This window comes from Ranitomeya variabilis, chromosome 4, assembly GCF_051348905.1.
Source record: "Ranitomeya variabilis isolate aRanVar5 chromosome 4, aRanVar5.hap1, whole genome shotgun sequence".
Classification (NCBI taxonomy): Eukaryota; Metazoa; Chordata; class Amphibia; order Anura; family Dendrobatidae; genus Ranitomeya; species Ranitomeya variabilis.
In genome coordinates this window covers 54,852,675-54,880,573 of record NC_135235.1, presented here as the reverse complement: position 1 = coordinate 54,880,573, position 27,899 = coordinate 54,852,675, and the positions used below count along the sequence as shown (strand labels likewise).

Sequence of the window (27,899 nt, the reverse complement as noted above, 5' to 3'; positions counted from 1 at the left end):
CGTCAGTATTATTTGCCTGGACAAACCCCTTGAAGAAAGGAGTAGTCGATTATTATGCAATATTTTGTTCAGTAACAGTATAAGATCTTCCAATGGTCGAGGATCAGGTCCCACCTCAATGTCTGGTCGGTCTGCAGGATTTTCCTGTTGCATGGAGTCCAGGATGGAACTTAAATCTTGGCAAAATTCGGTCTCGGTATCTGCGTCGACCACAAACTCTATTGCTGCTTTAAGTGTTGCCCCCAAAGAATAAATATGTCCCTGTAGAAGGAAGATTATATGAGCACAGGGAGGTACAGGTCCAAATAAATGGATATTAATTCACCTAAATAACTGAAAAATGCTAAACTGGTGGATCAGATACGGCATCAGGAAGCTAAGAGATAATGAAGTTGTCCAGGCTAGGAACTCTAAACCCGAGGTGGAGCTTTTACAAAGTGTATCTCGTTCTGGAAGACTTGTCCTGTCCTGCAATACATAGACAACCCACTGATTTGCACGTTCATTGTGTAATACTTCACTTCACCTGCGGGAGTGCTGCAGAAGAAATTAACACTTGTTGTTGGGTGGCTCACGGACCAGGAGGTCTCAGCAGGGGAAACTCAGTAATCAATTTACTGTAACCTTAATTTGGCAGATACCAGAGTTCTTACACATCCACCCCACACGTACCTCTATGGTGTTACCAGTCAGATCAAACTCCGGAGGTACAAAGGCCCCTTCAGGATCATCTAGAAGAGAAAATGTAACCCAGATTCATAATTACTTTACCGAATTCTTTGTAGTGGATATCGCTCCTTACGTTTTTCATAAATCAGATCAAACAGAAATTGTGACAGCTAAAATATGCAAAAAACACAACACAATGAATATTTCATATAAGACTACACACAAAAAAAAGGGTTATTCCCAAATTCTAAAGTTATCTTCTGTTTTTGAGATAGGTGATAACTAGTGATGATCGAGTGCTCATTACTCGAGTTTCTCCGAGCATGCTCGGGTGGTCTCCGAGTATTTTGGGCGTGCTCGGAGATTTAGTTTATGACATGATTTGCAGCTGCTAGACAGCCTGAATACATGTGGGGATTCCCTAACAAACAGGCAACCCCCACATGTATTCAGGCTGGCTAGTAGCCGCAAATCATGCAGCTGCGGGAACACAAACTAAATCTCCGAGCACGCCCAAAATACTCAGAGGACCGCCGAGCATGCTCGGAAATCTCAAGTAACGAGTATACCTGCTCATCACTAGTGATAACTTATTGATCAATTGGGATCCTGATTGCTGGGACCCCCAACGATCAGGAGAACGGGGCTCTGGTTCCCAGGAGCCCCCGCTCCATACATCCGAACCAAAAGTCACTCTTCAGGAATAAGTTATGGATGATTTCATTGTGCCATTTGGTCACGCCCCGACATGGGCGGGGTATATGTACACACCGCCCCTTTTCTACTCAGAACAAGGCATTTCTCAATTTATGAATAAATTAACAGATGGATGTCACCAGTTAGGGTTAATCCTTGCACACTGTCCAATAAGCTCCTGGGTAGCAACCAGTTTTGTGGAGGTAGGGGGGACAGAAATCTTTACTTAACCACTTCAGGACCATCCACAGACTTCTTAAACGTTCAGGCGGTCCGGCTGCTACTCTGCAGTGACGTTATAAAATGTCACTGCACAGTAATGCATGTACGCTATTTACACAGTAACTGGAACTTGCTATACGCAGTGGTCTTGTGATCGCTGTGTATAGAGGGGGTATGGGGAGGAGACCCCATCAGCTTTGCTATACTACCAGGAGGCCACATTTCCCCTGCAACCGAGGCTAATGTACAAACCCCAGTTAGAGGGGAAACAACATGAAAATAATAATATTTAAATATTGAAATGCCCTTGTTTTTTTACGATCTTATAGGGGAACACAATGTGTAAAGTAAGTGAAAAATAAAATTAAGAAACAAATAAAATGCCATAGTCAATCCAAATTGCTGTCACTACCACTAACCGCGTAAAAAAAAAAAAAAACGTGTTCACTATATAAAAAAGTGTTACAGAACCGGGAATTAAATTTAAAATGTAATTTAGCGGTCCTTTGTGGCCATGTCCCACGTATTATGAAAAAAAATTCAACAATTACTTGAAAATCCATACGAGAAATACATTTTACTGCATACACAAAAAAAACATGAAAATGTGCCTGGTCAGGTATGGGGGTAAAAGGGTCGGTCTTAAATTTGCTACTAGAAAAAGAAAAAAAAAAAAGTTGGAGAGGAGACAATACAGCACCCCACTATGGCAGGCCCATACAGCGCCCCACTATGGCAGGCCCATACAGCGCCCCACTATGGCAGGCCCATACAGCACCCCACTATGGCAGGCCCATACAGCACCCCACTGTGGCAGGCCCATACAGCGCCCAACTATGGCAGGTCCATACAGCGCCCCACTATGGCAGGCCCATACAGCGCCCCACTATGGCAGGCCCATACAGCGCCCCACTATGGCAGGCCCATACAGCACCCCACTATGGCAGGCCCATACAGCACCCCACTGTGGCAGGCCCATACAGCGCCCAACTATGGCAGGTCCATACAGCGCCCCACTATGGCAGCCCCATACTGCACCCCACTGTGGCAGGCCCATACAGCGCCCCACTATGGCAGGCCCATACAGCGCCCCACTATGGCAGGCCCATACAGCACCCCACTATGGCAGGTCCATACAGCGCCCCACTATGACAGGCCCATACAGCGCCCCACTATGGCAGGTCCATACAGCGCCCCACTATGGCAGGTCCATACTGCACCCCACTGTGGCAGGCCCATACAGCGCCCCACTATGGCAGGCCCATACAGCGCCCCACTATGGCAGGCCCATACAGCGCCCCACTATGGCAGGCCCATACAGCGCCCCACTATGGCAGGCTCATACAGCGCCCCACTATGGCAGGCCCATACAGCGCCCCACTATGGCAGGCCCATACAGCGCCCCCCATGGCAGGCCCATACAGCACCCCACTATGGCAGGCCCATACAGCGCCCCCCATGGCAGGCCCATACAGCGCCCCACTATGGCAGGCCCATACAGCGCCCCACTATGGCAGGCCCATACAGCGCCCCACTATGGCAGGCCCATACAGCGCCCCCCATGGCAGGCCCATACAGCGCCCCACTATGGCAGGTCCATAAGCAATAAATCAAGCACTCACACCTCCCCTGCATTTAGATGGGACACTACAGAGCCTGTTTGTCAGGATTTTGGGCGTCCATCTGCTGGTATAGTGAATAACTTTCAATTTTGGGAATACCCCCTTAATTACTTATTTTAAAAAATCCCCAAAAATGGCGTTAAAGGTGCACTTTTTTTTTACAATTGCAGTCCATCGAATTCACCCTATGCAATATTGTGTTGAAAAAGGCAAACAGTCAATTAATTAAAAAAAATAATCACTTTTCATTCCTAGAACTTGCTGCGTTTTGTATGAGAACCTGATAGAATCGCTGTCCCGTTGTCATTGAGAGTTTCGCTCGGGGACCGGGCACTGGCGGGTGAAGACTTACCGCTACCTGGCACTGGCGGGTGAAGACTTACCGCTACCTGGCACTGGCGGGTGAAGACTTACCGCTACCTGGCACTGGCGGGTGAAGACTTACCGCTACCTGGCACTGGCGGGTGAAGACTTACCGCTGAGCTGCTCCATGAAGCAGACGTTGCCGCTGGTGTTAAATGCCAGGGTGTCTGGAGTAATGCACAGCGTCTGGAAGATGGCGGCGTGAGAGATGTCCTTCATGGAGTAGCAGCACTCCAGGCAGATTGCCCAAATCTCCTGCTCAGCCAGACAGTTATCTCGGAGTGACAGGATATCAGCCAAGGACACGTTTTCCTGCCAAGACATTTCACAGCACTTCAGTAATGGCGCGCACTCAGCGTTATTCACCGGGTATTAAAAAAAATAAACGACTGCGACCGGAGAAATGGAGCCGCAGTACAGCACAGTCCACACGACCCAGATGGTGTAATAAACTAAATCTGTCAGCAGGTGTTTGCCATGTAGGGGCTGAGACCCTGATTCCGGCGATGTGTCACTTTCTGGTCTGCATGCTGCCATTTTCATACAATCTCTGATTTCTCTGCTGCAGATCTAGCAGTGCTCTAAATGCTGAGCTCTGTATAACCCCGCCCACACTCCTGATTGGCAGCATTCTGTGTACACTGTGCATAGGCGGAAAGCTGCCAATCAGTGGTGAGGTTACTCAGAACAGGAGGACTAGGGGCATGAGACACCTAGACCTGTAGTGATAACCTCCTGCTGATAAAACATTTATTGAAAAAGCAACACACAGCCTAATAAAATGATATCTCGCTGGAATCAGGGTCTCAGCCCCTACATTATTTTGATTTCAGATTACATACTGCTGACAAATTTCCTTTAAATGGAGTTGGGTGCTCATTTCCATGAAGATGACCGCTCTAGCTCATGTGGTCATCAACACTGTGTATACATGTGGCGGAACGGCAGCATGCAGGTAGGCACTGGGTATGGCTCAAACACTTTATTTCGCTTTTAAATCCAAAATTCAAGCCACATTGTGAACTACATTTAGTTAAATGCAGCAACGTTTCGGGTAGTAAACCCTTCGTCTGGTGTAAAGTAGTCAAAGAAAGTAGAAGAGGATGGCCGCGTCAAGAGGATGGCCGCGTCAAGAGGATGGCCGCGTCAAGAGGATGGCCGCGTCAAGAGGATGGCCGCGTCAAGAGGATGGCCGCGTCAAGAGGATGGCCGCGTCAAGAGGATGGCCGCGTCAAGAGGATGGCCGCGTCAAGAGGATGGCCGCGTCAAGAGGATGGCCGCGTCAAGAGGATGGCCGCGTCAAGAGGATGGCCGCGTCAAGAGGATGGCCGCGTCAAGAGGATGGCCGCGTCAAGAGGATGGCCGCGTCAAGAGGATGGCCGCGTCAAGAGGATGGCCGCGTCAAGAGGATGGCCGCGTCAAGAGGATGGCCGCGTCAAGAGGATGGCCGCGTCAAGAGGATGGCCGCGTCAAGAGGATGGCCGCGTCAAGAGGATGGCCGCGTCAAGAGGATGGCCGCGTCAAGAGGATGGCCGCGTCAAGAGGATGGCCGCGTCAAGAGTCCAATGTTCACTGTTGTTTTCAATAAAGGTAGGCCACCAGTGCAGAGGACCCACTGTTTGTACATTGGGTCCCCTGCGCAGGAGGTCTACCTTTATTGAAAACAACAGTGAAGATTGGAGTTGTGACCGCCATTGTTTGTACATCTGGTCCATTGTGGCAGACAGTTTGACTTTAGGAAAATAAATCGAATACCTCGGAATCCTGATCCAGCTAACATCTTCTACTCTCAATAATGACTTTTAAGCCTGATGAAGGGTATATTACCCAAAACGTTGGTGCACTTCCCTAGCTGATTTTGGCGGGGTAGATTCTGCTGGCCAAGACTACATTACGCAGTAAAACATTTGCAAGGAGTTTGTTTGTTTTCTCTGGGATCTACGGTTGCCTCCCACACTCCAAAGACATACTGATAAGGAATTTAGACTGTGAGCCCCATCATGGACAGCGATGATAATGTCTCTAATGCACTGTGGAATAAGATGGTGCTATATAAATAAGAATAAATCAATGACATATTATATTGCAGCTATTCATGTAATACACTGACAGTACAAGCCTCCATGGAGAAGTGCCCATTGCAGCAGCCCATATTGCCTTATAGAAGGGGTATTAGACGTCCATCGAAGAACTGGATTCTGTGAAAATTACATATAGAAAAAATACACCTCGGTCATAATGTTTGTCTGTTTTTTGTTCTTATTTTAATACATTTCTTCCTGTGAGATCACAAAGCACATCACCAAATTTTTATCTGCATATACAAGTCCCCTTTTTGGCAAACCACCTCCCATTTGCACCCTGTTCTCGGCTCAAGAATAAGGGCAGTGTCTGAGGGTGCTGCAAACTAACGTCAAGGCAGGGCATAGGGGGTCGCAGCCTTGATGAAAGTCAGTGTGGCACCTGTAGACATGCGTACATTTTGGGAGTCCAGGAGGATTTCACGCTTTCTAATTAACGGCTGGGAGGCAGCCTTACTTAACCCTGCCGCTCCTGCTGTCTCTCTGCAGGGAGGGGTCACAATATAAAGTAACTTTTCAGAATAAGATGTCCTGTGTGTGTAAATGAGGAATAACACTAATTCCAGCCGCTATATGACTTGTATCCGGCATTTTCACGAGTTTTCTCCTCTGCAGCCTCCACCTCTCTGCATTTTACTCTGAGCTGGTGGGTGGTGACTAACTGCTATCATTTCCCCCATACACTGAACACTAAAACATGATGATCCCTGCTCTTTATCCATTTATCACAGAGAAAAGCAGCAGCAGCATGGAGGAAATGACACAGCAGTATTGAGCTGTGTAAGTGTGAACTCGGTTCTGGTTGTGAGGTAAAAGACTTGTTAGAAAGCTCAGCACAATCTTTCTGCATCTCCCGTTGCTTTTTTTCTCACTCTGTTCTCCATTCCTTTCCCCTCCACTCTCCATAGAGTAGAATAGCTTGTGCAATCTGACACCTCACTGGGTTAGCAGTTCTTTTTACAAGACTCAAGTAGGCTGTTTTTTTCCCCTAGAGTAGATGACAAATTCAGGAAGCAAAAGAGAAAAAGAAATGGCTCATAAGTGGAGAAACAAGATTTCTTTGATACGGTAGCTTTTTAATCTAAGTAAATTCATACGTACTATTGATTTACGCAAATTTTTGTAGAAAATAGAATTAGACTTCGGTTTCTAGGAACCTTCCAAGACAGCAGTATCAGAGAAGTCTCCCCGCCCTAATAGGGGACAGGAAACAAAGAGGTTAAATACCCCTCCCCTTCCTGCAACCACCAGTGTTTTTTCTGGACACAGTAGCATGAATAGTTACCACTTAAGTGCAGGAATCATCCAATAAGAATATCAGATAGGGAGGGAAATTAGTGCTGTCGTGGAAGGTTCCTAGAAACCGAATTACCGGTAAGTCTAATTCTATTTTCTCCAGTCACCTTCCACGATAGTAGTGTCGGAGTAATGCCAACAGCTAATTTCTAGGGAGGGACAACTGCCTGCAGAACGCGTCTGCCAAACAATAGGTCCCTATTAAAATTTATTCTGTAGTGCCTGGTGAATGTATGGACTGATGACCAGGTGGCGGCTCTGCATATCTGATCAGACGATGTGCTCCCTCTCTCTGCCCAGGAAGTCGAAACTGAACGGGAGGAGTGGGCTTTCAGCGATGCCGGGGGTGCAAGCTTCTGGGATGAATATGCAAGACAAATGGCCTGTTTGATCCAGTTAGCGATCGTACTTTTAGCTGCTTTTTTGCCTTTATTCCGTCCTGACAACTGGACGAATAGGTTTTGGTCTATCCTCCAACTTTCCGTTTGTTGGAGGTAAAAAAGGACCACCCTGCGGACATCCAGGGTGTGAAAGGCTTCTTCCTTCGGATTGGAGGAATTTGGACAGAATGAGGGTAGAACGATATCTTGACTTCTGTGGAAATCCGAGACCACCTTAGGCATAAAGGAAGGATCTAGCCTAGAGATTATGCTATCCATGGTTATGGTTAGGTATGGCTCCTGTACTGACAAGGCCTGCAGCTCTCCTATACACCTCGCGGTAGTGATTGCTACCAGGAAGACAGTCTTAGGGGTCAGGTTTTTTAAGCTCATGGTTGCTAAGGGTTCAAAGAGGTCCCCGGTCAGACTATGTAGGACAAGGTTCAAATCCCAAGGAGGGGGTCCGGACATGGAGTCTGGGGCGAATCCTAGTTGCAGATGTCATGAAATGTCTAACCCAACGGTGGCTTGCTAAATCTTGGTCAAAGAAGGAATTAAGTGCCAACACCTGAACCTTTAGGGTACTAGGTGAGAGTCCTAGATCCAGTCCCTTCTGAAGAAATTCTAAGATTTGTGCAATATTGGGATGGAACGGATCGGGTTTGTTTGGGAAACACTAGGATGAAAATTTTTTCCAAACCTTGCCATAGATGGCGTTGGTTATTGGTTTTCTACTTTTTTGCAGGGTCTGAATTACGTCATTTGAGAGACCTCTGGCTCTCAGAATCTCGGCCTCAGTAACCAGGCTGCCAGTTTCAACCTGTGTAAGTCTGGGTGTAGCAGGGGTCCCTGCTGAAGAAGGCCGACTACCTGGGGCAGAAGTATCGGGCCTTCTAGAGACATGTCCATCAATGCGCCATACCAGCTTCTTCCTGGCCACATCGGTGCTACCAGAATCGTTGTGACTCGGTCTGCCCGTATCTTTTGTAGTGTTCTTGGTAACATAAGAATTGGCGGGAAGGCGTTTGCCAGAGCAAACTTCCAAGGATGGGAGAAGGCATCCAGTCCTCGCGCTTCGCTTGAAGGGTTGAGGGAGAAGAAAGTGCTTGACTTCGTGTTCTGATTGTTGGCAGACAGATCCACATTGGGACTTCCCCACCTCCGGACCAGGGATTGGAATAATTCTTGGTTTAGGGACCATTCTCCAGGATGGAAATCTCTCCTGCTGAGGAAGTCCACCTGGGCATTGTCTGATCCCTTTATGTGCACTACCGTGATGGATAGGAGGTGTTTTTCTGCCCAGGAAAAAAAAATCCTTTGCAGCGGTTAATTTCAGGCTGGTGTATTTCGTGCCTCCCTGGTGTCGGAGATAGGCCACTGTAGTCGTGTTGTCGGACATTATACGTACATGGTGACCTTGGATGAGGATAGATGCGGCTTTTAGCGCCTCCTCCACCGATTTTAGTTCCATCAGATTTGAGGAGCTGGACCTGATGTTTGGGGGCCACAACCCTTGGAAGTGGGAACCTTCTACGATGGCGCCCCAGCCTCTCTGGCTTGCATCCGTTGTGAGCACCTTCAGAGGAAGTTGATCCCAGCTGACTCCTTGTTGAAGGTTTTGGGAGTTCAGCCACCATGAAAGGGAGGATTTTACGTGAGTGGGAAGAGGAATCCTCCTTGTTAATGCATTCTGGCATCCTTTCGAATGCATCAGGATGTGGGACTGAAGGACTCTTGTGTGAGCCTGGGCCCAGGAGATTGCTTGGATGCATGACGTCAATGAGCCCAGGATTGACATCGAGTCTCTTAAGGTCGGGGTCCTCTGATTCCTGAATCTGGAAATCCTGTGGACGAGATCGAGTTGACGGTCCCTGGGTAAGAAGGACATTCTTTCCCCTGAGTCCAGAAGAATTCCTAAGAATTTTTCCTCGAAGATCTCCAAGTTCGGAATCCACCCCAGGGATCTCAGGATATCCAGGACCTTCGTCACATCCAGATTCAGACGAGGAATGGATGGAGCGACAATAAGAAAATCGTCCAGATACGGGATGATACAGATCCCCTGTTGTCGGATGAAGATCACTGCTTCTGACATGATCTTGGTAAAGACCCGTGGAGCTGACGAGACTCCAAATGAAAGGACATTGAATTGATAATGGCTGACTCGATGGTCTTGGGCCACTGTAAATCTGAGGAACTTCCTGTGGTCGGGATGTATCGACACATGATAATATGCGTCCCTCAGATCTATCGTAGCCATTACCCAGTCCTGACCAATAAGCGGGATTGCTGATTTGATTGATTCCATTTTGAATCTTCGATACTTGATCACCTGATCTAGGGGTTTCAGGTTTATGATGATCCGGTGTTTCCCAGAGGGCTTTTTTTTACCAGAAATAGGTGAGAATAGTGACCCTCTCCCATTTGCTGATATGGTACCCGGGAGATTACTCCTGCCTGAAGCAGACCGTGAAGATCTGAAATCAGGGATTCTCGAAGGTGTGGAGACTGTAGGGAGGTAATTGTTAAACGGTGAGGAGGAGGACTCTCGAATTCTAACCTCAGGCCTTCCTGAATGGTACGCAGGACCCACTGATTTGAGGTGTTGGCCTGCCATTGGGAGAGAAAGCCCAAGAGTCGGCCCCCGACCGGAGAGCAGCCATTGCTTCTCAGGGGTTTGCTGATGTTGGGGGACAAGGATGTTCCTGGTTTTACCCCCTTTGGGGTAGCTCCACCGACCTGTTTTACCTTTACCCCTGTAATCTCTCTGGGGAGCTTGCTCACGGGAGGGACGAAAAAAGCGTTTCCTAGAGTTTCTCTGCTCCGGAAAAGCTTTCTTTTTATCTGTAGCCTTGTACCTGTACAGACTCAGCGGAAGCATCCGCAAGGAACCCTGTTGCCTTCTGAAGAAGTGGTAGAGAGTTTAGTATCTCTTCCCTTGATGTCCACTGAGAAAGGTGATTCTCTAAAGTACGTAGCCAGAGAAATAGGGATCTGGCAACACATGTTGAGGCCACATTTGTTTTCAGTAGATTAGTGGATGTGTCCCAGGATTTCCTTAACAAGCTCTCGATTTTCCAATCCATAGGATCTTTGAGCTGAGAGGAATCCTCAAACGGAAGAGCCGTCTTTTTGGTTACCCTAGACACCTGTACATCTACTTTAGGCGTTTCCCATAAAGAACAGTCCCCATCAAGAGGGAAACGATTCTTTAATTCTGACGGGACACTCAACCCTTTCTCAGGTAGGCCCCACTCATGAAGGACAAGATTTTCAATGTTTTCATGTAAAGGGAACCCCTTTGGGGTCCTGGGCTTTAACCCCCCAAACATATCATCCTGAACGGAGTGGCTCGCTACCTCCTCCTCCACCCCCATGGTGCCCCTCACCATGGAAATTAGCTCTTCCATATCTTCGGAAGAAAAAATATATTTTTTATTATCTGATCTGGGGGTGGAAGTAGAATCCTCATTCTCCCAAATGTCCTCCGAACCCGAGGTACGGATCTCGCCTGAGTCAGAATCAGAGTCCACAGGAGCCAACTTCCTTTTCTTAGGAGGAGGGGGCTGTGGTGTTGGGGCCTGGGAAAGGGCCGCCATAGAGGACTGGACTTCCTGTCTGATGACGGTTCTGATGCTGTCCAGAAAAGAGGGCTGTTCATTACGCAGCACTTCATCCGTGCATGGTTGGCAGAGCTTTTTCTTATAAGTGGCGGGAAGCTTGGACGCACATGCACCACACTTGCAGCTGGGCATCTTATCCTTTTTAGGGGCAGGGACCTTGTCTCCCTAAAACAAGAGAGAAAGGTGAACTAAGTCACTTTATAATTAATTGGCCAGCAAGGGACCTCATCCACTACTTACAGTAGGAGGGTGAACGCTGGGCTCTGCAGAAGCAGAGTGCAGGGGTTTGTCGCCGTCCATAAGGTCAGTCAGTCACCAGTCACAGAGGGGACATGGACGAATGAGCCTTACCTGGAGGCTTTTCCCCGACCAGGAATAAATAGTATAGAGGTCGCCAGCGAGTTTAGTGCTCCTCCTCCTCCCTAGGGTCCGTAGGGTGTGATGCATGTAACGCCCGTCATGGCTGCCGCAGGATTAGGATGCCGGCCGGCGTGCGCTCCAGCATAGGGAAAAAAAACGGAAGTTCGGGCACGTCACTTCCGCCTCCGGCAGCAGCGAGGAGGGAGGAGAAAGCTGGGGAGCTACAGGAGGACCCCGGTGAACTTCACCACCCCGCTTTACCCCCAGAGGAGGCACAGGAAGGGCGGGATAGGGGTCTCAAGTCACGCGGAGATGGGAGCAGTCACAGGAGGAGGAGAGCGGAGCCCCCGACCTCGACTGCCCGGCACATGCAGGTAACAGCGCTCCCGATCGCCGGCCACGGCAGCAATATCAGAAACCTCTTCATGCCCCACAGGGGACAGGAAAAACACTGGTGGTTGCAGGAAGGGGAGGAGGGGTATTTAACCTCTTTGTTTCCTGTCCCCTATTAGGGTGGGGAGACATCCTCCAATACTGCTGTCGTGGAAGGTGACTGGAGAAATTACAAATTCTTTTTAATTCAGATGCCTGCAGTTGGCTTGTGCCTAAAAACACAACTTTTGCTCCTTGGTTCAGCAGAAAACAAACCACTATCAAATTCAATAAATTGTACGAAGACACTGAGTATTATAGTGATTGTCCACTACTCAAACAATTCCTTCTCAATCCGTTTTCCCTTTATAAAATGACAACACATACTCATCTCCGATTCCGGTGCTGTTCCAGCGGTCTCGACCCTGTCTCTCCTGGGGATCACGTAATAGGATGCTGTCACATGATCCACGTGGCCAACCAGCAACTGTTGCACGCTCAGCGCCTTCGGACAAATTGCTTACTTCCGGAGTAAGTGAGCGCTGCTACTCTCTCTTCCTCCGCATGCAACATGTCCGAAGGCGAGGATAGTCCAACACCCGCTGATACGCCGCAGGGTTCATGTGACGGTACACTATTACGTGATTGAGAGACAGTGCCGGCACCGGAGTGGAGTGTAAGTGTTGTTAATTTAGAAGGGGGAAACGAACGGATTGAGATGGGGTTGTCCATGTAGTCTACAACCCCTTTAAATGGATACTTCCATTTCAACAAACTTTGTGTGAATCAATATTACTGAATATAGAAAACTTTGTTGTATACTTTAATCAGCGAAATATACATCTCTTTCCATTTATGAGCTCTTCCAAACCCCTTCGGAATTAATCATTCACTCTGAAAAACTATTAAAAATCCATCCAGACTGACTGCCAGCTCACTGAGGGATCACGTTACGGTTGCTTAATAAAGTGAATTGGAGAAGTAGAATGAGAGAGGCAGAGAGAGATTCTTCTGCTGCTTTCTAGTAAAGATTTACTCACACCAAGTGCTGGATTCACAGCTACACTGCACAGTTCTGCTTTATGTCCCCTCTTGTTCCTGCTTTTAGATATGTGCTACATAAAAGTCAGAAGAGCAGGAATCCCTCACATTTGTGTGTGCAGTACATGCAATACATCATGGTAGGTAGTCTCTACCCACTAGATAAGGCCTGCAGAGGGTGCTGGATTTACAGCTACACTGCACAGTTCTGCTTTATGCCCCCCCATGTTCCTGCTTTTAAATATGTGCTACATACAGTCAGAAGAGCAGGAATCCCTCATATCTGTGTGCGCAGTACATACGATACATCAGAGTAGGTGGTCTCTACCCACTACATGAAGCCAGCAAGGGGTGCTGGATTCACAGCTACACTGCACAGTTCTGCTTTATGTCCCCTCATGTTCCTGCTTTCAGATATGTGCTACATAAAGTCAGAAGAGCAGGAGTCCCTCATGTCTGTGTGTGTAGTATATGTGATACATCATGGCAGGTAGTCTCTACCCACTAGATGAAGCCAACAGAGGGGAAACCTAGTGAAAAATGTACAATATAAGTCAAATAATGTCCAGAAGTAGTGTTATTATTCATATACTTAAATGGTAGCTTATTCTATGCAAAAGCTACAGGTATCTGCTTAACAAATTGTCTAAACTATTGGCAGGAGAACACAGACTGGTCGCGGAGGCTCAGAAACGAGCGTCTGTTTTTCTAGTGTGTTCATGTATCAGGCACAGAGAGCGCAGACACTGAGCCTTGTATCGGTACAATTGGATTAGCCTCATTAATTGGAGGACAACCTTACACATCCCACACGCTGCTGACCTACATAACGCGCTGGTAAAAGCCGATCCACTATATTGTGTCTCGTGCTGCGACAGCTTTAAATACAGAAAAAAAATATGATAATTTCTAAGGAAAAGGAAGAGGAGCGAGCGCCGAGCATCTTTGATCTATAATTGAGTGATCAATGCATAACGTATGAAAAGAAACTTCTACATTTCTACTCTCGATACCAGGACTCCACTCAGGGGCGATTTCCTATGAAGAGGTTTCCTGGGTCTACCGATAACCGGTAGAGGCGAGACTGTGCGTCTTGAGACATTGCCCTAATTAATACTAATGAGCAATGTGCCACCTACGCACCAAAAACACAAGTACAAAAATACATTTTATAGTAAAAATAAGGGATACTTGACACTAAAACACCGGATTACGTACCGGTAATGCTCTTTTATAGAGCCACAACAGCACCCACTTGAGAGAGGGGATCCGCCCCTAGGAACAGGAAACCCTATGGAGAGATAAAAGGGGCGGCCCCCCTCGCTCCCACAGTTGGGTTACAGAGATTGCGAGGAACCGCCCACCAGATTTAGTAGGCAATATGATTTCATCAATTATCATTAGTTAATTTAGTATGGCTAACTATAAGAACCAAAAACACCCTTAATCGTGCTTTTATAAAAATAACTTAATAGGGTGGGAAGTGAAGGGGTGCTGTTGTGGCTCTATAAAAGAGCATTACCGGTACGTAATCCGGTGTTTTCTCTTCGCCACGACAGCACCCACTTGAGAGACTTACAGAGATAGTCATTTGGGAGGGATCACAGTGTTAAGAACTGATCTACCAAAAGACAGGTCAGATGAAGAAGATAAATCCAATCTATAGTGATTATAGAATGTAGTAGGAGAAGCCCAGGTTGCGGCCTTACATATCAGTTCTATTGGAACTTCCGCTCGCTCGGCCCAGGATGATGCTATCGCCCGAGTGGAATGTGCTTTTACAGTCTCAGGCGGGTTCTCCCCTTTGGATGAATAGGCCAGACATATTGCATCCCGAATCCACCGAGATAAAGTACCCTTCGTGATTCCATCTCCTTTCCTATGGCCCTGGAAGGAAATAAAGAGAGCCCTGCTCTTCCTCCAGGCGCTAGTTCTGTCTAAATAGGCTAATATGGCTCTCCTCACATCTAATGTGTGGTATTTTTGTTCTTCCTGATTCGTAGGGTTATCATAGAAGGAGGGAAGAAAAATTTCCTGTGACCTATGAAATTTAGTACATACTTTGGGCAAGTAGGAAGGGTCTGTTTTCAGGACAATTCTATCTGGATATACAGACATAAATGGTGGATCTATCGATAATGCCTGTATGTCACTTACTCTTCTAGCTGACACAAAAGCAACAAGGAGAGCTGTCTTGATGGAGACATGTTTTATGTGAGCTGAATTGACTGCTACATCCGGGTTGCGGCCATTCTGTATGCGCCTGCGCAGCCACCAGCATCAGCGCAGGCGCCGTCTCTCCTGAGTCACCCCGGAAGTTTGCGGTACTGCTTCCGGGGGATAATACACCGGACCCACGCTGCCTGCGCACCATCCGAGATGGCGCCGCAGGATCACCTTACCCCAGCGTTTCGGTCCCTGCAGGTCGGCTGGGTGAATTTTCGTGAGCCAGGCGACTCCCCGGACCTGGCCTCACGGTACCTGCCAGCAGAGGGGGGAAGCTACCATAGGACCCCCGACGCTGCTTCCAGCTTCTGGAGCCCTTGCCGTCCCATAAAGGTAAACCGCGCAAGCGGCATCCAGGCTGGGTATCCTCTTCTCTCCACGCGTCTCCCGTAGGAACAGGAAACCAACTGTGGGAGCGAGGGGGGCCGCCCCTTTTATCTCTCCATAGGGTTTCCTGTTCCTAGGGGCGGATCCCCTCTCTCAAGTGGGTGCTGTCGTGGCGAAGAGAAAATACTAAAATGGATGTGTGCCACATGGTGGGACTGGACGTGTAGCTTGAACATGAGCAATCACGTGCCAAATAGTTGTATAATACCATTTTACTACCTAGTTCAAGGCGATTACATTGATTTCAGAATGGGCTGTCATTTGTGGGCATATAAGGAATAACACTATTTATGGCCATAGGACGACTTACAGTTAGGTCCACATAATTATCATGGGCTTAAAGTTCAGACTCCCAGTTTTAATTTGAGAATATTCACATTCTAATTGGAAGCAGGGTTTAGGAGTTGCAACTCTTTAATGTTGTAGCCTCTTTTTAACGGGACCAAAAGTGATTAGACAATTATCTCAAAAGCTTTTTAATGGGTTGCATGGGCTATTGCCTTGTTAAGCCAGGTAAGGTATAGAGCTGATTCCAGGTGTGGTATTTGCATCTGGAAGCTGTTGCTGTGAACCCACAACATACGGTCAAAGGATATCTCAATGGGAGAGAAACAGACCATCATTAGGCAGAAAAACAAAATAGATCCATCACAGCAATCTAGAAGAAATGTTCGGAATGGTCTAATATACAATTTGGTACATACCGCAAAAAAAAAAAAAAAAAAAGCGCACTGGTGAGCTTGGAAATGTAAAACACCTGAACTTCACAGAAGACAGCAGTGGTGGAATATCTTTTCCCATGATGAAGAGAAACCCATTCACAACATTCACTTAAGTGAAGAACACTCTCTAGGAAGTTTCAGTATCCAAGTCTATAATAAAGAGAAGACTTCACAAGATCAAGTACAGAGGGCTCACTATAAGGTGCAAACCATTAATCAACCTTAAGGATAGAAATGAGAAATTAGACTTGGCCAAAAAAACATCTACGGAAGCCAGCCGTGTTCTGGAAAAGCAGTCTTTGGAAAGAAGACACTAAGATCAACCTGCACCAGAATGATGGGAAGGAGAAAGTATGGAGAAGGCTTGGAACGACTCATGATCCAAATAACACCACATCCTCTGAAAAATATGGTGGACGGGCGTAACGACAGCGGTCAAAGCGGATCAAACCCGGTAGGTCAGGGGCCCAAATTAATGTCAAATGGGGGACCGTCTCACAGTCCGAATTCAGCTTTCCTGGGGAAAGGGGGGGGGGGGGTAACGGCGCTGGTGGAGCGTGGTCACAGGGGGTGTTCGGTGGTCAGGTGATATAACTTCCATCCTAGGCTTGTGCAGCAGGTGCGGTGGCCTCTGGGAAATCCCATTCCAGGCTGGTGCAGCAGATTCGGTGGTGGTACTTTGTGGTGCGGGGGCTCTGCCAGCATTTTGCGAAAGCCCGGAGGCCCCCGCACATCCATTGCTGTGATGCGGGGGCGGTGCATGCTCAGATTGAGATCTCGGCAATGAGATCTCAATCTGCTGCAATGCGGTGGCCTCCAGGAAAATGGCGCTGGGACGAGATCTTGTTGCCGAGATCTCAATCTGAGCATGCTCCGCCCCCGGCGGCCATTTTCCCGGAGGCCACCACATCGCAGCAATGGATGTGCGGGGGCTTCCGGGCTTTCACAAAATGCCGGAGGAGCTCCCACACCACGGAGCATCACCGCCGAAACTGCCACACCAGCTTGGGAAGGGAGTCTGATCATCGCCCTGCAGCATCGGACCGGGAAAGCAGCAGAATCGCTTGACTCCTGCTGCTGCCACAGTATTTGTAAGTATATCCCGACTATAAGATGCCCCCCCATTTTCCCAAAAAATTTTGGGGAAAAAAGTGTGTCTTAAAGTCTGAAAAATACGGTATTTATTTTTTTAAAACACCAGCGGCCATACTAGTACATGGATGACTATGGGGATGCATTATACTATATGGAGGACTATGGGGATGCATTATACTATATGGAGGACTATGGGGGGCGCATTATACTATATGGAGGACTATGGGGGGCGCATTATACTATATGAAGGACTATGGGGGCGCATTATACTATATGGAGGACTATGGGGATGCATTATACTATATGGAGGACTATGGGGATGCATTATACTATATGAAGGACTATGGGGGCGCATTATACTATATGGAGGACTATGGGGATGCATTATACTATATGGAGGACTATGGGGGGTGCATTAAACTTCTGCCATGGGGCATGATTTGTGTATACGCCCCTGGTGAGTATAATGGTTTATTTTCTTCTATACATTAAAGAACAGCGTTACAGACTGGTGTGCATGCATCGTGGAAGCGCACGTTCACACTGGCTACTGAACAGAAAAAAAAACATTATGAAATACTCTGCAGTAAATAAATAACAGTGCATGAAAATAATCTAGGGCACTTCGTTACCATTATTTTTTAGCATTGCTGTGCAGAAACAAATCTGGAGTCTATACTGATCCCTAAAACAGATGGAGAAGTTTTACAAAAATGAACAAACTGTAAAATTTCACTCAATCTGTCCTAAATTAAAGGAAAACCACAGAATCATCAAAACAACAGTAGTTCCTGCGATTTTAGTGATCAGACAGTATTAAAGGGATACCACAAAAATAATAAAAAAAAGACACGACCAACTTGCAAACAAAACGATAAAATGAAGAGACAGGAAGGAAATGAGAAAGTAAAATAATTATTTGAAACAAAACTAGATTAAATATTGATAGAACAGAAGGGTAGTATTGCAAAAAAATAATATATATATATATATATATATATATATATATATATATATATATATATATATATATATATATATATATATATATATATATATATATATATATATATATATATTACCGACAGAGTAGAGCTGCAATAAGTTGATATCTTTTGGGTCATGTGATATTAATATACATATTCACGATTTTATATCCTTTTGCCATATTTTTCATTGACTAGAGACCCCCCATATTTGTTCTTCGGGCCATATAGCAGTCCCTTGGCCCCAGGGTGGAATTTCTCCCCTTCTTCCTCTTTTATCCATATCAAATACATTTTCTTAACTTTTGTAGCAACATGATTCCCTTGTTGTGTACGTTCTATGTGACTGCTGAAAATCGCATCACTAAAATACAGTTATCAGCAATTAGCTTAAGGAAGTTGGCTGCCCAGATAATTATGAATAAAAAAAAAAAAATCAGAACATAAAAAATTGAAACAAATTTTTGAGCACTCCAAAGTCACTCGGTTAGCGCTCGAGCATGCTCAGATAACACCTTACCCGACAACATTTGCTCATCATCACTAGTACCCAAGGAACAAATCAGCTGTTTGCCAGCACATGATTTTGAAGGGCTTTTAAAGCAAATCTGTCAATAGGTTTCATAATATAAACTGCAAACATCTATTAAATAGATCTTAGACCAGACAGTGCTGGTGTACTTACTTTAATATTCCATATATCTGAATGGCTGCATAACAGTTAAAAAAAAAATCCCTAATATTAAAATAAGAATGTTATGAATCCAGCTGTAGCTCTTTTATGCTCATTGTTACTTTAGAGTTATATAAGCATACCATGGATTTTCAAAGTAAGTACACCTGCATCATAACGCCAATGGAATCGATGTAATGTTGTTGTATGAAGTCTGTATTGTGGCACTGTGAAATCTGGTGACAGATTGGACCTAATGTACCGAGGCTTCTATCATGCAGTCTAAGGCTGCCGTCACACTATCAGGATTTGGTCAGTATTTTACATCACTATTTGTAATCCAAACCCAGGAGTGGGTGATAAATCCAGAAGTGGTGCATATGTTTCTATTCTACTTTTCCTCTATTTGTTCCACTCCTGGTTTTGGCTTACAAATACTGATGTAAAATACTGACCAAATACTGACCGTGTGAACGTGGCTTAACGGTAAAAAAATAAATAAAATTTTACTGTCGATGCAGACTTTGCTATAGATTTCACACTATGAATTGCAAAGGGCAAAATCCGCAATGAAAGAATTGACATTACAAAACCCAACAGATATAAATGAATTTACGGGCGGAAAATTTTCCACTATGTGCCGATGAGACTTTTAGGCTGATCTCCCCGAATTCAGCCAAAAAATATCAGCAACTGAAAATTGGTTCAGATCATCAGCAGCGGATTTTTTTCCCCCCATATGAATGGGGCACTTGCTGAACTTTCTGCAACAACATCCGCAGCAATGTGTGAACATGTCCTAACGCAGCAGATGTTCTGCCCAAAAATCAAAACAGCATGTTTCCCAGAATCTGTATCACCACCGCAACATCTGCGCCCAACATATTAGAACTAAAATACCGCCCTAGGAGTCTGCGATTATCATAAGAGGCAGTGCTGCGGAGCCTATCATTACTATGTAACACATGATGGTAAAAAACAGCAGAGCGGAAAATGGAGCAAAAACATGAATAAGAAACGCTTCCAGACAATTTACACAAAGTTCCATATAAGTAATGATGTGATGAGTCCAGAAAGGAAACCGTTTACTCTACGTGATCTCATAGTTTCCAAGTTCTCAAATAGGACTAGGACACAACACTCTGCTTCTGGGACACTTTTCTTTTTTTTGTTTTTGTCAATCAGTAGAAAGGATTGCTATGTCCACTGACATCTGTGTCAATCAATCTACTGAACAGCCGTCTCAGCCCAGCAACTATTGTGATTAGCCTCTCTGGATGGTTTGCAGAGCTGTCCACAAATAACATAAGTTAAAGGGAAAGGGTCATTAGAAAATTTATCAAATTTTGAAATGCTGACTTTTTTTTCATATCACGATCTGCAATCTTGCAGTTTTCACACTCACACTTTAGGAAGAGTTTTCAGCAGACTCCTTATCAACAGAGGCAGGACTACAATGACATGTAACACCACTATACACAGACTAATGTTAGCTGACCCCACCAACAGCGACAGGTTTGGCCAACCGTCCAATGGTTGGGAGAGATGTCGATGCCAATGGCATTGTTCACTCTGTGATAAGTCGTCGGCCAACATGTCAGTCAACACCTTTCTCCTGCGTATGGGAAAGTCGGCTGAGACGGCCGTCGGCCAACTGATCAGCTGAAGAATCGTTAGGCCGACAGCCATCTAAGGGTACGTGTCCACTTTCAGGATGGCCGGCGGTTTGGATGGAGCGGCAAACTCGCTCCACCCAAAGCTCCGCCCCCTTCTGTGACGCGATGATGCCGGATGTGTTCATTGCACACATCCGACATCATCGCACCCCACACATAGGGCCCTTACGTCGCCGCAAGGTAAACGGACATGCTGCGATCTAAAAAGACGCGCATGTCCGTTATCGCAGGGCCGCCGGGTGCGTGTTACCACACATAGTGGAGACGGGATTTCATAAATTCCCCTCCACTATGCTGTAACATCTGGACGCTGCGTGTTTGACGCTGCGACTCTTCGCAGCGTCAAACACGCAGCGTTTCCTGAAAGTGGACACGTACCCTAAAAGGTCTACAAGGATGTGACATTTCTGCTGCATACGCAGCTTATCCGACCGAAAGGGGGGGCGGGGACTCGCCGCCCAGAGAAACACGGGGGGGACTCAGCCGTCCAGAGAAACACGGGGGGGACTCAGCCGTCCAGAGAAACACGGGGGGGACTCAGCCGTCCAGAGAAACACGGGGGGGACTCAGCCGTCCAGAGAAACACGGGGGGGACTCAGCCGTCCAGAGAAACACGGGGGGGACTCAGCCGTCCAGAGAAACACGGGGGGGACTCAGCCGTCCAGAGAAACACGGGGGGGACTCAGCCGTCCAGAGAAACACGGGGGGGACTCAGCCGTCCAGAGAAACACGGGGGGGACTCAGCCGTCCAGAGAAACACGGGGGGGACTCAGCCGTCCAGAGAAACACGGGGGGGACTCAGCCGTCCAGAGAAACACGGGGGGGACTCAGCCGTCCAGAGAAACACGGGGGGGACTCAGCCGTCCAGAGAAACACGGGGGGGACTCAGCCGTCCAGAGAAACACGGGGGGGACTCAGCCGTCCAGAGAAACACGGGGGGGACTCAGCCGTCCAGAGAAACACGGGGGGGACTCAGCCGTCCAGAGAAACACGGGGGGGACTCAGCCGTCCAGAGAAACACGGGGGGGACTCAGCCGTCCAGAGAAACACGGGGGGGACTCAGCCGTCCAGAGAAACACGGGGGGGACTCAGCCGTCCAGAGAAACACGGGGGGGACTCAGCCGTCCAGAGAAACACGGGGGGGACTCAGCCGTCCAGAGAAACACGGGGGGGACTCAGCCGTCCAGAGAAACACGGGGGGGACTCAGCCGTCCAGAGAAACACGGGGGGGACTCAGCCGTCCAGAGAAACACGGGGGGGACTCAGCCGTCCAGAGAAACACGGGGGGGACTCAGCCGTCCAGAGAAACACGGGGGGGACTCAGCCGTCCAGAGAAACACGGGGGGGACTCAGCCGTCCAGAGAAACACGGGGGGGACTCAGCCGTCCAGAGAAACACGGGGGGGACTCAGCCGTCCAGAGAAACACGGGGGGGACTCAGCCGTCCAGAGAAACACGGGGGGGACTCAGCCGTCCAGAGAAACACGGGGGGGACTCAGCCGTCCAGAGAAACACGGGGGGGACTCAGCCGTCCAGTGAAACACGGGGGGGACTCAGCCGTCCAGTGAAACACGGGGGGGACTCAGCCGTCCAGTGAAACACGGGGGGGACTCAGCCGTCCAGTGGGGTTGGCAGTTGTTGCAGGTCTGGGCATTCCAGGAGTAGTATGGACCCTAAAATGTAACTGAATACTGTAAATGTAAAGTCATCACAAATCACTCACTTTCAATCTGTCCCAAAAGATTTATTAGGACTTCCAAATGGATTTTGGAACCAAAACTACACTGGCATGTAAAAGTTTGGGCACCCCTGGTCAAAATTACTGTTATTGTGAACAGTTAAGCAAGTTGAAGATGAAATGATTTCTAAAAGGCTTAAAGTTAAAGATGACACATTTCCTTTGTATTTTACGCAAAAAAAAATATTACCAAAAGGAAAATGGGTTAATGCAAAAGTTTGAGCACTCTGCATGGTTAGTACCTAGTAGCACCCCCTTTTCAAAGTATCACAGCTTGTAAGAGCTTTTTGTAGCCAGACAAGAGTCTTTCAATTCTTGTTTAAGGGATTTTCATCCATTCTTCCTTGGAAAATTCTTCCATTTCTGTGAGATTCCTGAGTCGTCTTGCATGCACTGCTATTTTGAGGTCTAGCCACAGATGTTCAATGATGTTCTGATCAGGGGACTATGAGGGCCATTGTAAAACCATCAGCTTACACCTTTTGAGATCGTCTATTGTGGATTTTTATTTGTGTTCAGGATCAGTATCAATTTGTAGAAGCCATCCTCTTTTCAACTGTAGCTTTTTCACAGATGTGTTATGTTTGCATCAAGAATTTGTTGAAATTTCATTGAATCCATTCTTCCCTCTACCCGTAAAATGTTTCCTGTGCCACAGGTTGCAACACAACCCCAGCACATGATTGATCCACCCCCATGCTTAATGGTTGGAGAGATGTTCTTTTCCTGAAATTCTGGGACCTTTTCTCTCCACACATACCTTTGATCATTGTGGCCAAAGAGTTCTATTTTAGCCTCATCGGTCCACGGGACTTGTTTCGACGCTCTTTTGCATACTTCTGATACTGAATTCTATGGTGAGTATGCAAGAGAGGTTTTCTTCTAATGTCTCTGAACAGTAGAGCAATGTACCACAACTCCAGAGTCTGCTATATCTTTATGAAGGTCTTTTGGAGTCAAGCTGGTACTCCGATTTGCCTCTCTAGCAACCCTGCAAACAGCTCTCACTGAAATTTTGCTTGGTCTTGCAGACCTTATCTTGACCTCCACTGTTACTGTAAACTGCCATTTCTTAATTACATTTCAAACTAAGGAAAGGGCAACTTGAAAACATTTTGCTATCTTCTTATATCCTTCACCTGCTTTGTGGGCCTGCACCATTTTTATTTTCAGAGTGATAGGCAGCTGCTTAGAAGAACTCATGGCTGCTGTTTTTTGGCACAAGGTTAAAGGAGGCTGGGTTTTTAATAAAGTTGGAAAATTTGCATCACCTGGCCTTTCCTAACGATGATAGAGAACAAGCTATAACCCTAACGGGCTAATTAAGGTCTATACCTTAGTCAAAGTTATCTGACCATACAAATCTCCAAGGGTGCCCAAACTTTTGCATCGGTCCATGTTCCTTTTTGTAATTTAAAAAAAATGAAAAATATTACAATACTTACTTTTTTACCTAAAACACAAAGGGAATGTGTCATATTTAGGCCTTTTAGAGATCCTTTCATCTTCAACTTGCTTAACTGTTCACAATAACAGTAATTTTGACCAATATTGGAGATAAATTTGGATTTTGACGCAGTCCAATAATAGATTGGAAGCAGAAGGGTGAGCAGCGCTTTTCACTTTAGTATTACACCTGCTATAGAATGGGTCGAGTTGTCGGCTATCTGCGGTGCTTGTACCTGCTATCTACACGGCAGTGTTATGTGCATTACCAAGGTGTCAGCTTCCATTCTTTACAGGTCAATCAGCAGTTGTACGGCGCACTCGATTTCCTTACATGACTAAGTAAATGGAGCAGGGAATTTCTTTTTACAGAAGGTGCAAACCAAACAATGAGACATATTTCTGAGGAGTCTTTCTTAAAGAAGACAAACAGTCATTAAGTCAAGTAGACAACAGTCCACCCTTACACAGGCGAACATTTAGACCTTGAGGGAGCTTTCACTATTTCATCCAGTTTTTGAACCTAATGTCATGAGTGGATCACAAAAAGTTTCAAAAACATAATATAACCCTTCACACTCCTGTCTGCAAGTTTTTTTCCCCACATTTTTCGCGCTGCACCAGTTTTCTGTGATGCTTTACCTCGAACAACCAGATTAATTCCCAAAATGCCATTTGCTTTAAAACATCTGTATAGCCTGGCCTGGATTGACTCTACAAAGTGAACAAAGAGCTCACACATCCAGTTGTAGAGGAAGGAGTAAAGAGAAGAAGATCGACTGAGCTTCAGATTGTCCATTTTATTATAACATCTGTAATTTCTGGGTGCGGAATCGCCAGTGAATTCTTATAAGATGCAACTTCAACCTGTCTTCCTGCCTCCTGCTTGTAAGATCTGACAAGACAAAATCTATCACAAGCAGAAGGCAGCAAGAAAGGCTGAAACCACATCACATAAGATGCATTGAGACGCCGTATTGTTACATAGAGGTCTTTTATAACCTCAATACACCAGTTCTATGCCAAAAAGTATAACTGTTGCCACTGGCTAGTACTCAAAGCAGGGCAAGTGTAATGTGATAAGACCCAGTCTTTCTGCATAGCCATCAAATTATCAACTTTATTCCCACCAGAAAATCATTGCAAGTCATTTAATACCCCCCATAGGGTAAATATTACTCTGAAATCCGGTGTCCGAAGGAGATTGCCACAATTCTCTTGCATGCAAAGAAAGGCACAGCAAGTACAGTAGGCCCCATAGCCGAAATGGTCGTATGACGTCTCCAGAGCTTTCAAAGACACAAACATACCAGAAGGGGGTCCTTATGACATGTATTTAACAGGTTAACATCTGGATAATGTTTTTGACAGCATTAAAAAGTAAATATGTAAAAATATAAAAAAGTAAAAGTATCCGTACTGTAACACAAAATTTTTGATTAGGATTTAAAGGGGATTTCCACTAGAGTACATGTTGTCATATAACTAGGTAGTCAGTACCATAGAGACTCTTTGCCAAGTGGACAGGCGGCTCCTGCAGACTAGGAGTGGTGGGCAAACATGCAGAGTGTATAGTCACTTTCCTATAGAGATGGTCAGCACTGCTCTGAGGCCGCGCGGGTCATGGGAGCATGAATTAGATCCTATTCCCCAGCCACCTCTGTTCAGCCTCACTGCCCTCCTGGTGCTGCTGCTGGCCTGAACTGTCTCAAGCAGGAGCACGCACCCTGCAACCAGAGAGTCGTGTGGCCGGGGAAAAGCCAAAAAGACTAGATGCAAACCCTTTAAGCCATGTTCAGTATTTTACCTCAGTATTTGTAGCCAAAACCAGGAGTGGGTGATAAATCCAGAAGTGGTGACGTGTTTCTATTCTACTTTTCCTCTGATTGTTCCACTCCTGGTTTGGGCTTACAAATACCGAGGTAAAATACTGACCAAATACCGAACATGTGAACGTGGCCTTAGTCATCCTTTTTGTTTCTGTGCAGAATTAGCAAAAAAAGAAAGCAGAATTTTTTTTTTTCACCATGAAGAAACTCTGCGTAGCTTGTGATCAGGACTGGGAACCATATTCACAATCATGGGGTGAAGATTCGACACATGTGAACTAGACGGACCGCTGCTCAGTTCTGTGCCGACACTGTCTGACAGGGGCCCCAGGCCAATCACATGGTGACCATTTAGGCCTTCACTTATTATAGAGGGAAACCCCCAGATGTCGTTCTACAACGTGAAATAAGGAGACTCCATTAGAGAACGAAGAGGATTTTTCAGGAGTAAATTACAAAAGTTACTCAGTTTTACAAAAACTTTGCAATTATATCCATTATTGAAGAGGAGACGTCCTCACTTATAAGGTTACCCAAGAAAGAAGAAAAAATGAACCGATGGCAGAAAATGCTATAAATCAAGTAAATCCTCGGGGACCTGCAGAAATAAGGTTCCAACTATGAGCATGTGACCACAACAGCCAATCAGTGGCCGCAGGGGTGTGGTGAGGGACATGCAGGCAACCCCGCTGAGGTCAGTGATCGGCTGCAGTGGTCGTGTCTGCGATACCAGGTGGGATCCCCCTAAATGAAGTGGTCATTTCCAGGTCAGTGATTAATAATAATTATTTTTATTTTATATTCCTGCCATTAGCTTCATGTTTAAGACCACGTTCAGTATTTGGTCAGTATTTTACCTCAGTATTTGTAAGGCAAAACCAGGAGAGGAAAAGTATAATAGAAACATACTATTATTATTATACATTTATAAGATGCACCACGTCTGGATTTATCACCCACTCCTGAGACAGGAGCCCACCAGCGTGGTATCAATACTCGATGTCATAACCAGGCGCCCCCCAACACGCAGGTGAATTAGCCCCGAACCACGGCCAGGCTCAGGAGAGGGACACAGGGGACATGGAGGGATTGTCTGCAGCCCCACATCTGATCTCTACAGAGAGGTCCCCATCGGGGCTCATCACAGAACCTCCCCGGCACACTGCACCGCTCCTCAGGTCTGAGGGGGCATTGTGGGGAGGGATACACCACCAATATAGTATGACAGGCACTACTACTCCCAGCATCATCACCCCCACTGTGGTATATAATACAAGCAGATGGAAAGTCTACAGGATAAAGGAGACGGCTTCCAGAAATGCTGAGCAATGGCGGTGGTACTAGAAGTCTCAGCCAGATACCCCATTACAATGAATCTTTGCTTTCAGACACTTCGCTGTCTAGGTGTCAGGTACTACAACTGCCATGATTAATTCAGCCTAATCTTATCAGTAGTACTACAGATCCCAGCACACCACCATTGCCTGACAGCAAGTTCATGTAAACTATAGTTGTTTCTAGCCCCCGGGGTACTACAAGTCCCAGAAAACCATAATTGCCTGAACCTATAGCTATCTTTCTGTGGGGTACTACAAATCCCAGCATGACACCATTGCCTGAGCATGTAACCTACAGCTCATCCAGTCTCGGGGTACTACAAGTCCCAGCAGACCACCATTCCCGGACAGCCAGGGCCTGCTGCATGTCTCCCACACTAGCCCTGTGGCTGATCAGCAGGGTAGTACTACAGATCCCAGCATTCCAACATGGCAGGCTGAGGAGCCACAGGTGTCCGCTGACACATCCCACACAGGAGCAGCCGGCAGATCCCTCACCTCATCCTCCAGCAGGGTCGGCAGAGGCTGGAATTCATAAAACTCTTTGCCTCCTCCATGTTCCTCCTCTGCCCCCTCGTCCTCGTCGTCCTCCCGGTAGTATTCCGGCACGTCTACCTCCTCGGCCTCCTCCATGCCGGCCCCAGCAGCGCTGCCAGCTCCGCGATTATTACACGGCCAGATCTTGCTGCCGCGGCTTTGCAAAAAAAAAAAAAAAAAAAAAATGTTGAAAGTGATCCTAGTACGCATGCGCCGCACCCGATCGCTTCCGCATGTCGACTAATCTCAGCGTCTCTCCCGTCACCTGGTAACGTGACGTCATGGCGGCCCCGCCTCCTGTACGATCACATTAGATCTTCGGAGCCCTCTGGAGGCCGTGCACTGGATTGCACCCTTTGGCGGTTGCTGTGTTGTGCGGCTGTTTCCTGACATTCCGTGATATGGTTGCTAGGCAACGGCTCCTCCAGAGAGTTACATGCGGATTTTTTAAGTTAGGATTTTAATATTCTTTTCAGTATTATAGCAATTACAGGTGAAATAAAATCTTCGGGAACACTGGTGA

General features: G+C 46.6%; 1 protein-coding gene across 2 annotated transcripts in view; it reads right to left on the bottom strand.

Moving 5' to 3' along the window:
• The window catches only part of KNDC1 (kinase non-catalytic C-lobe domain containing 1), a 104,838-nt gene extending 77,147 nt beyond the window's left edge, over positions 1 to 27,691 (bottom strand). Inside the window, exons 1-5 of one of the 2 annotated variants that reach the window (XM_077258538.1) lie at positions 27,642 to 27,659; positions 27,338 to 27,533; positions 3,686 to 3,884; positions 673 to 731; positions 115 to 261 (exon numbers count right to left, since the gene is read on the bottom strand). In XM_077258538.1, the coding sequence (XP_077114653.1) occupies positions 115 to 261; positions 673 to 731; positions 3,686 to 3,884; positions 27,338 to 27,472 (540 nt within the window). In that variant the 5' untranslated portion in view covers positions 27,473 to 27,533; positions 27,642 to 27,659. Of the gene's footprint in view, positions 1 to 114; positions 262 to 672; positions 732 to 3,685; positions 3,885 to 27,337 lie in introns of both variants that reach the window. The other variant, XM_077258537.1, reaches the window with a different exon arrangement.
• Between the last annotated feature and the right edge of the window lie 208 nt (positions 27,692 to 27,899).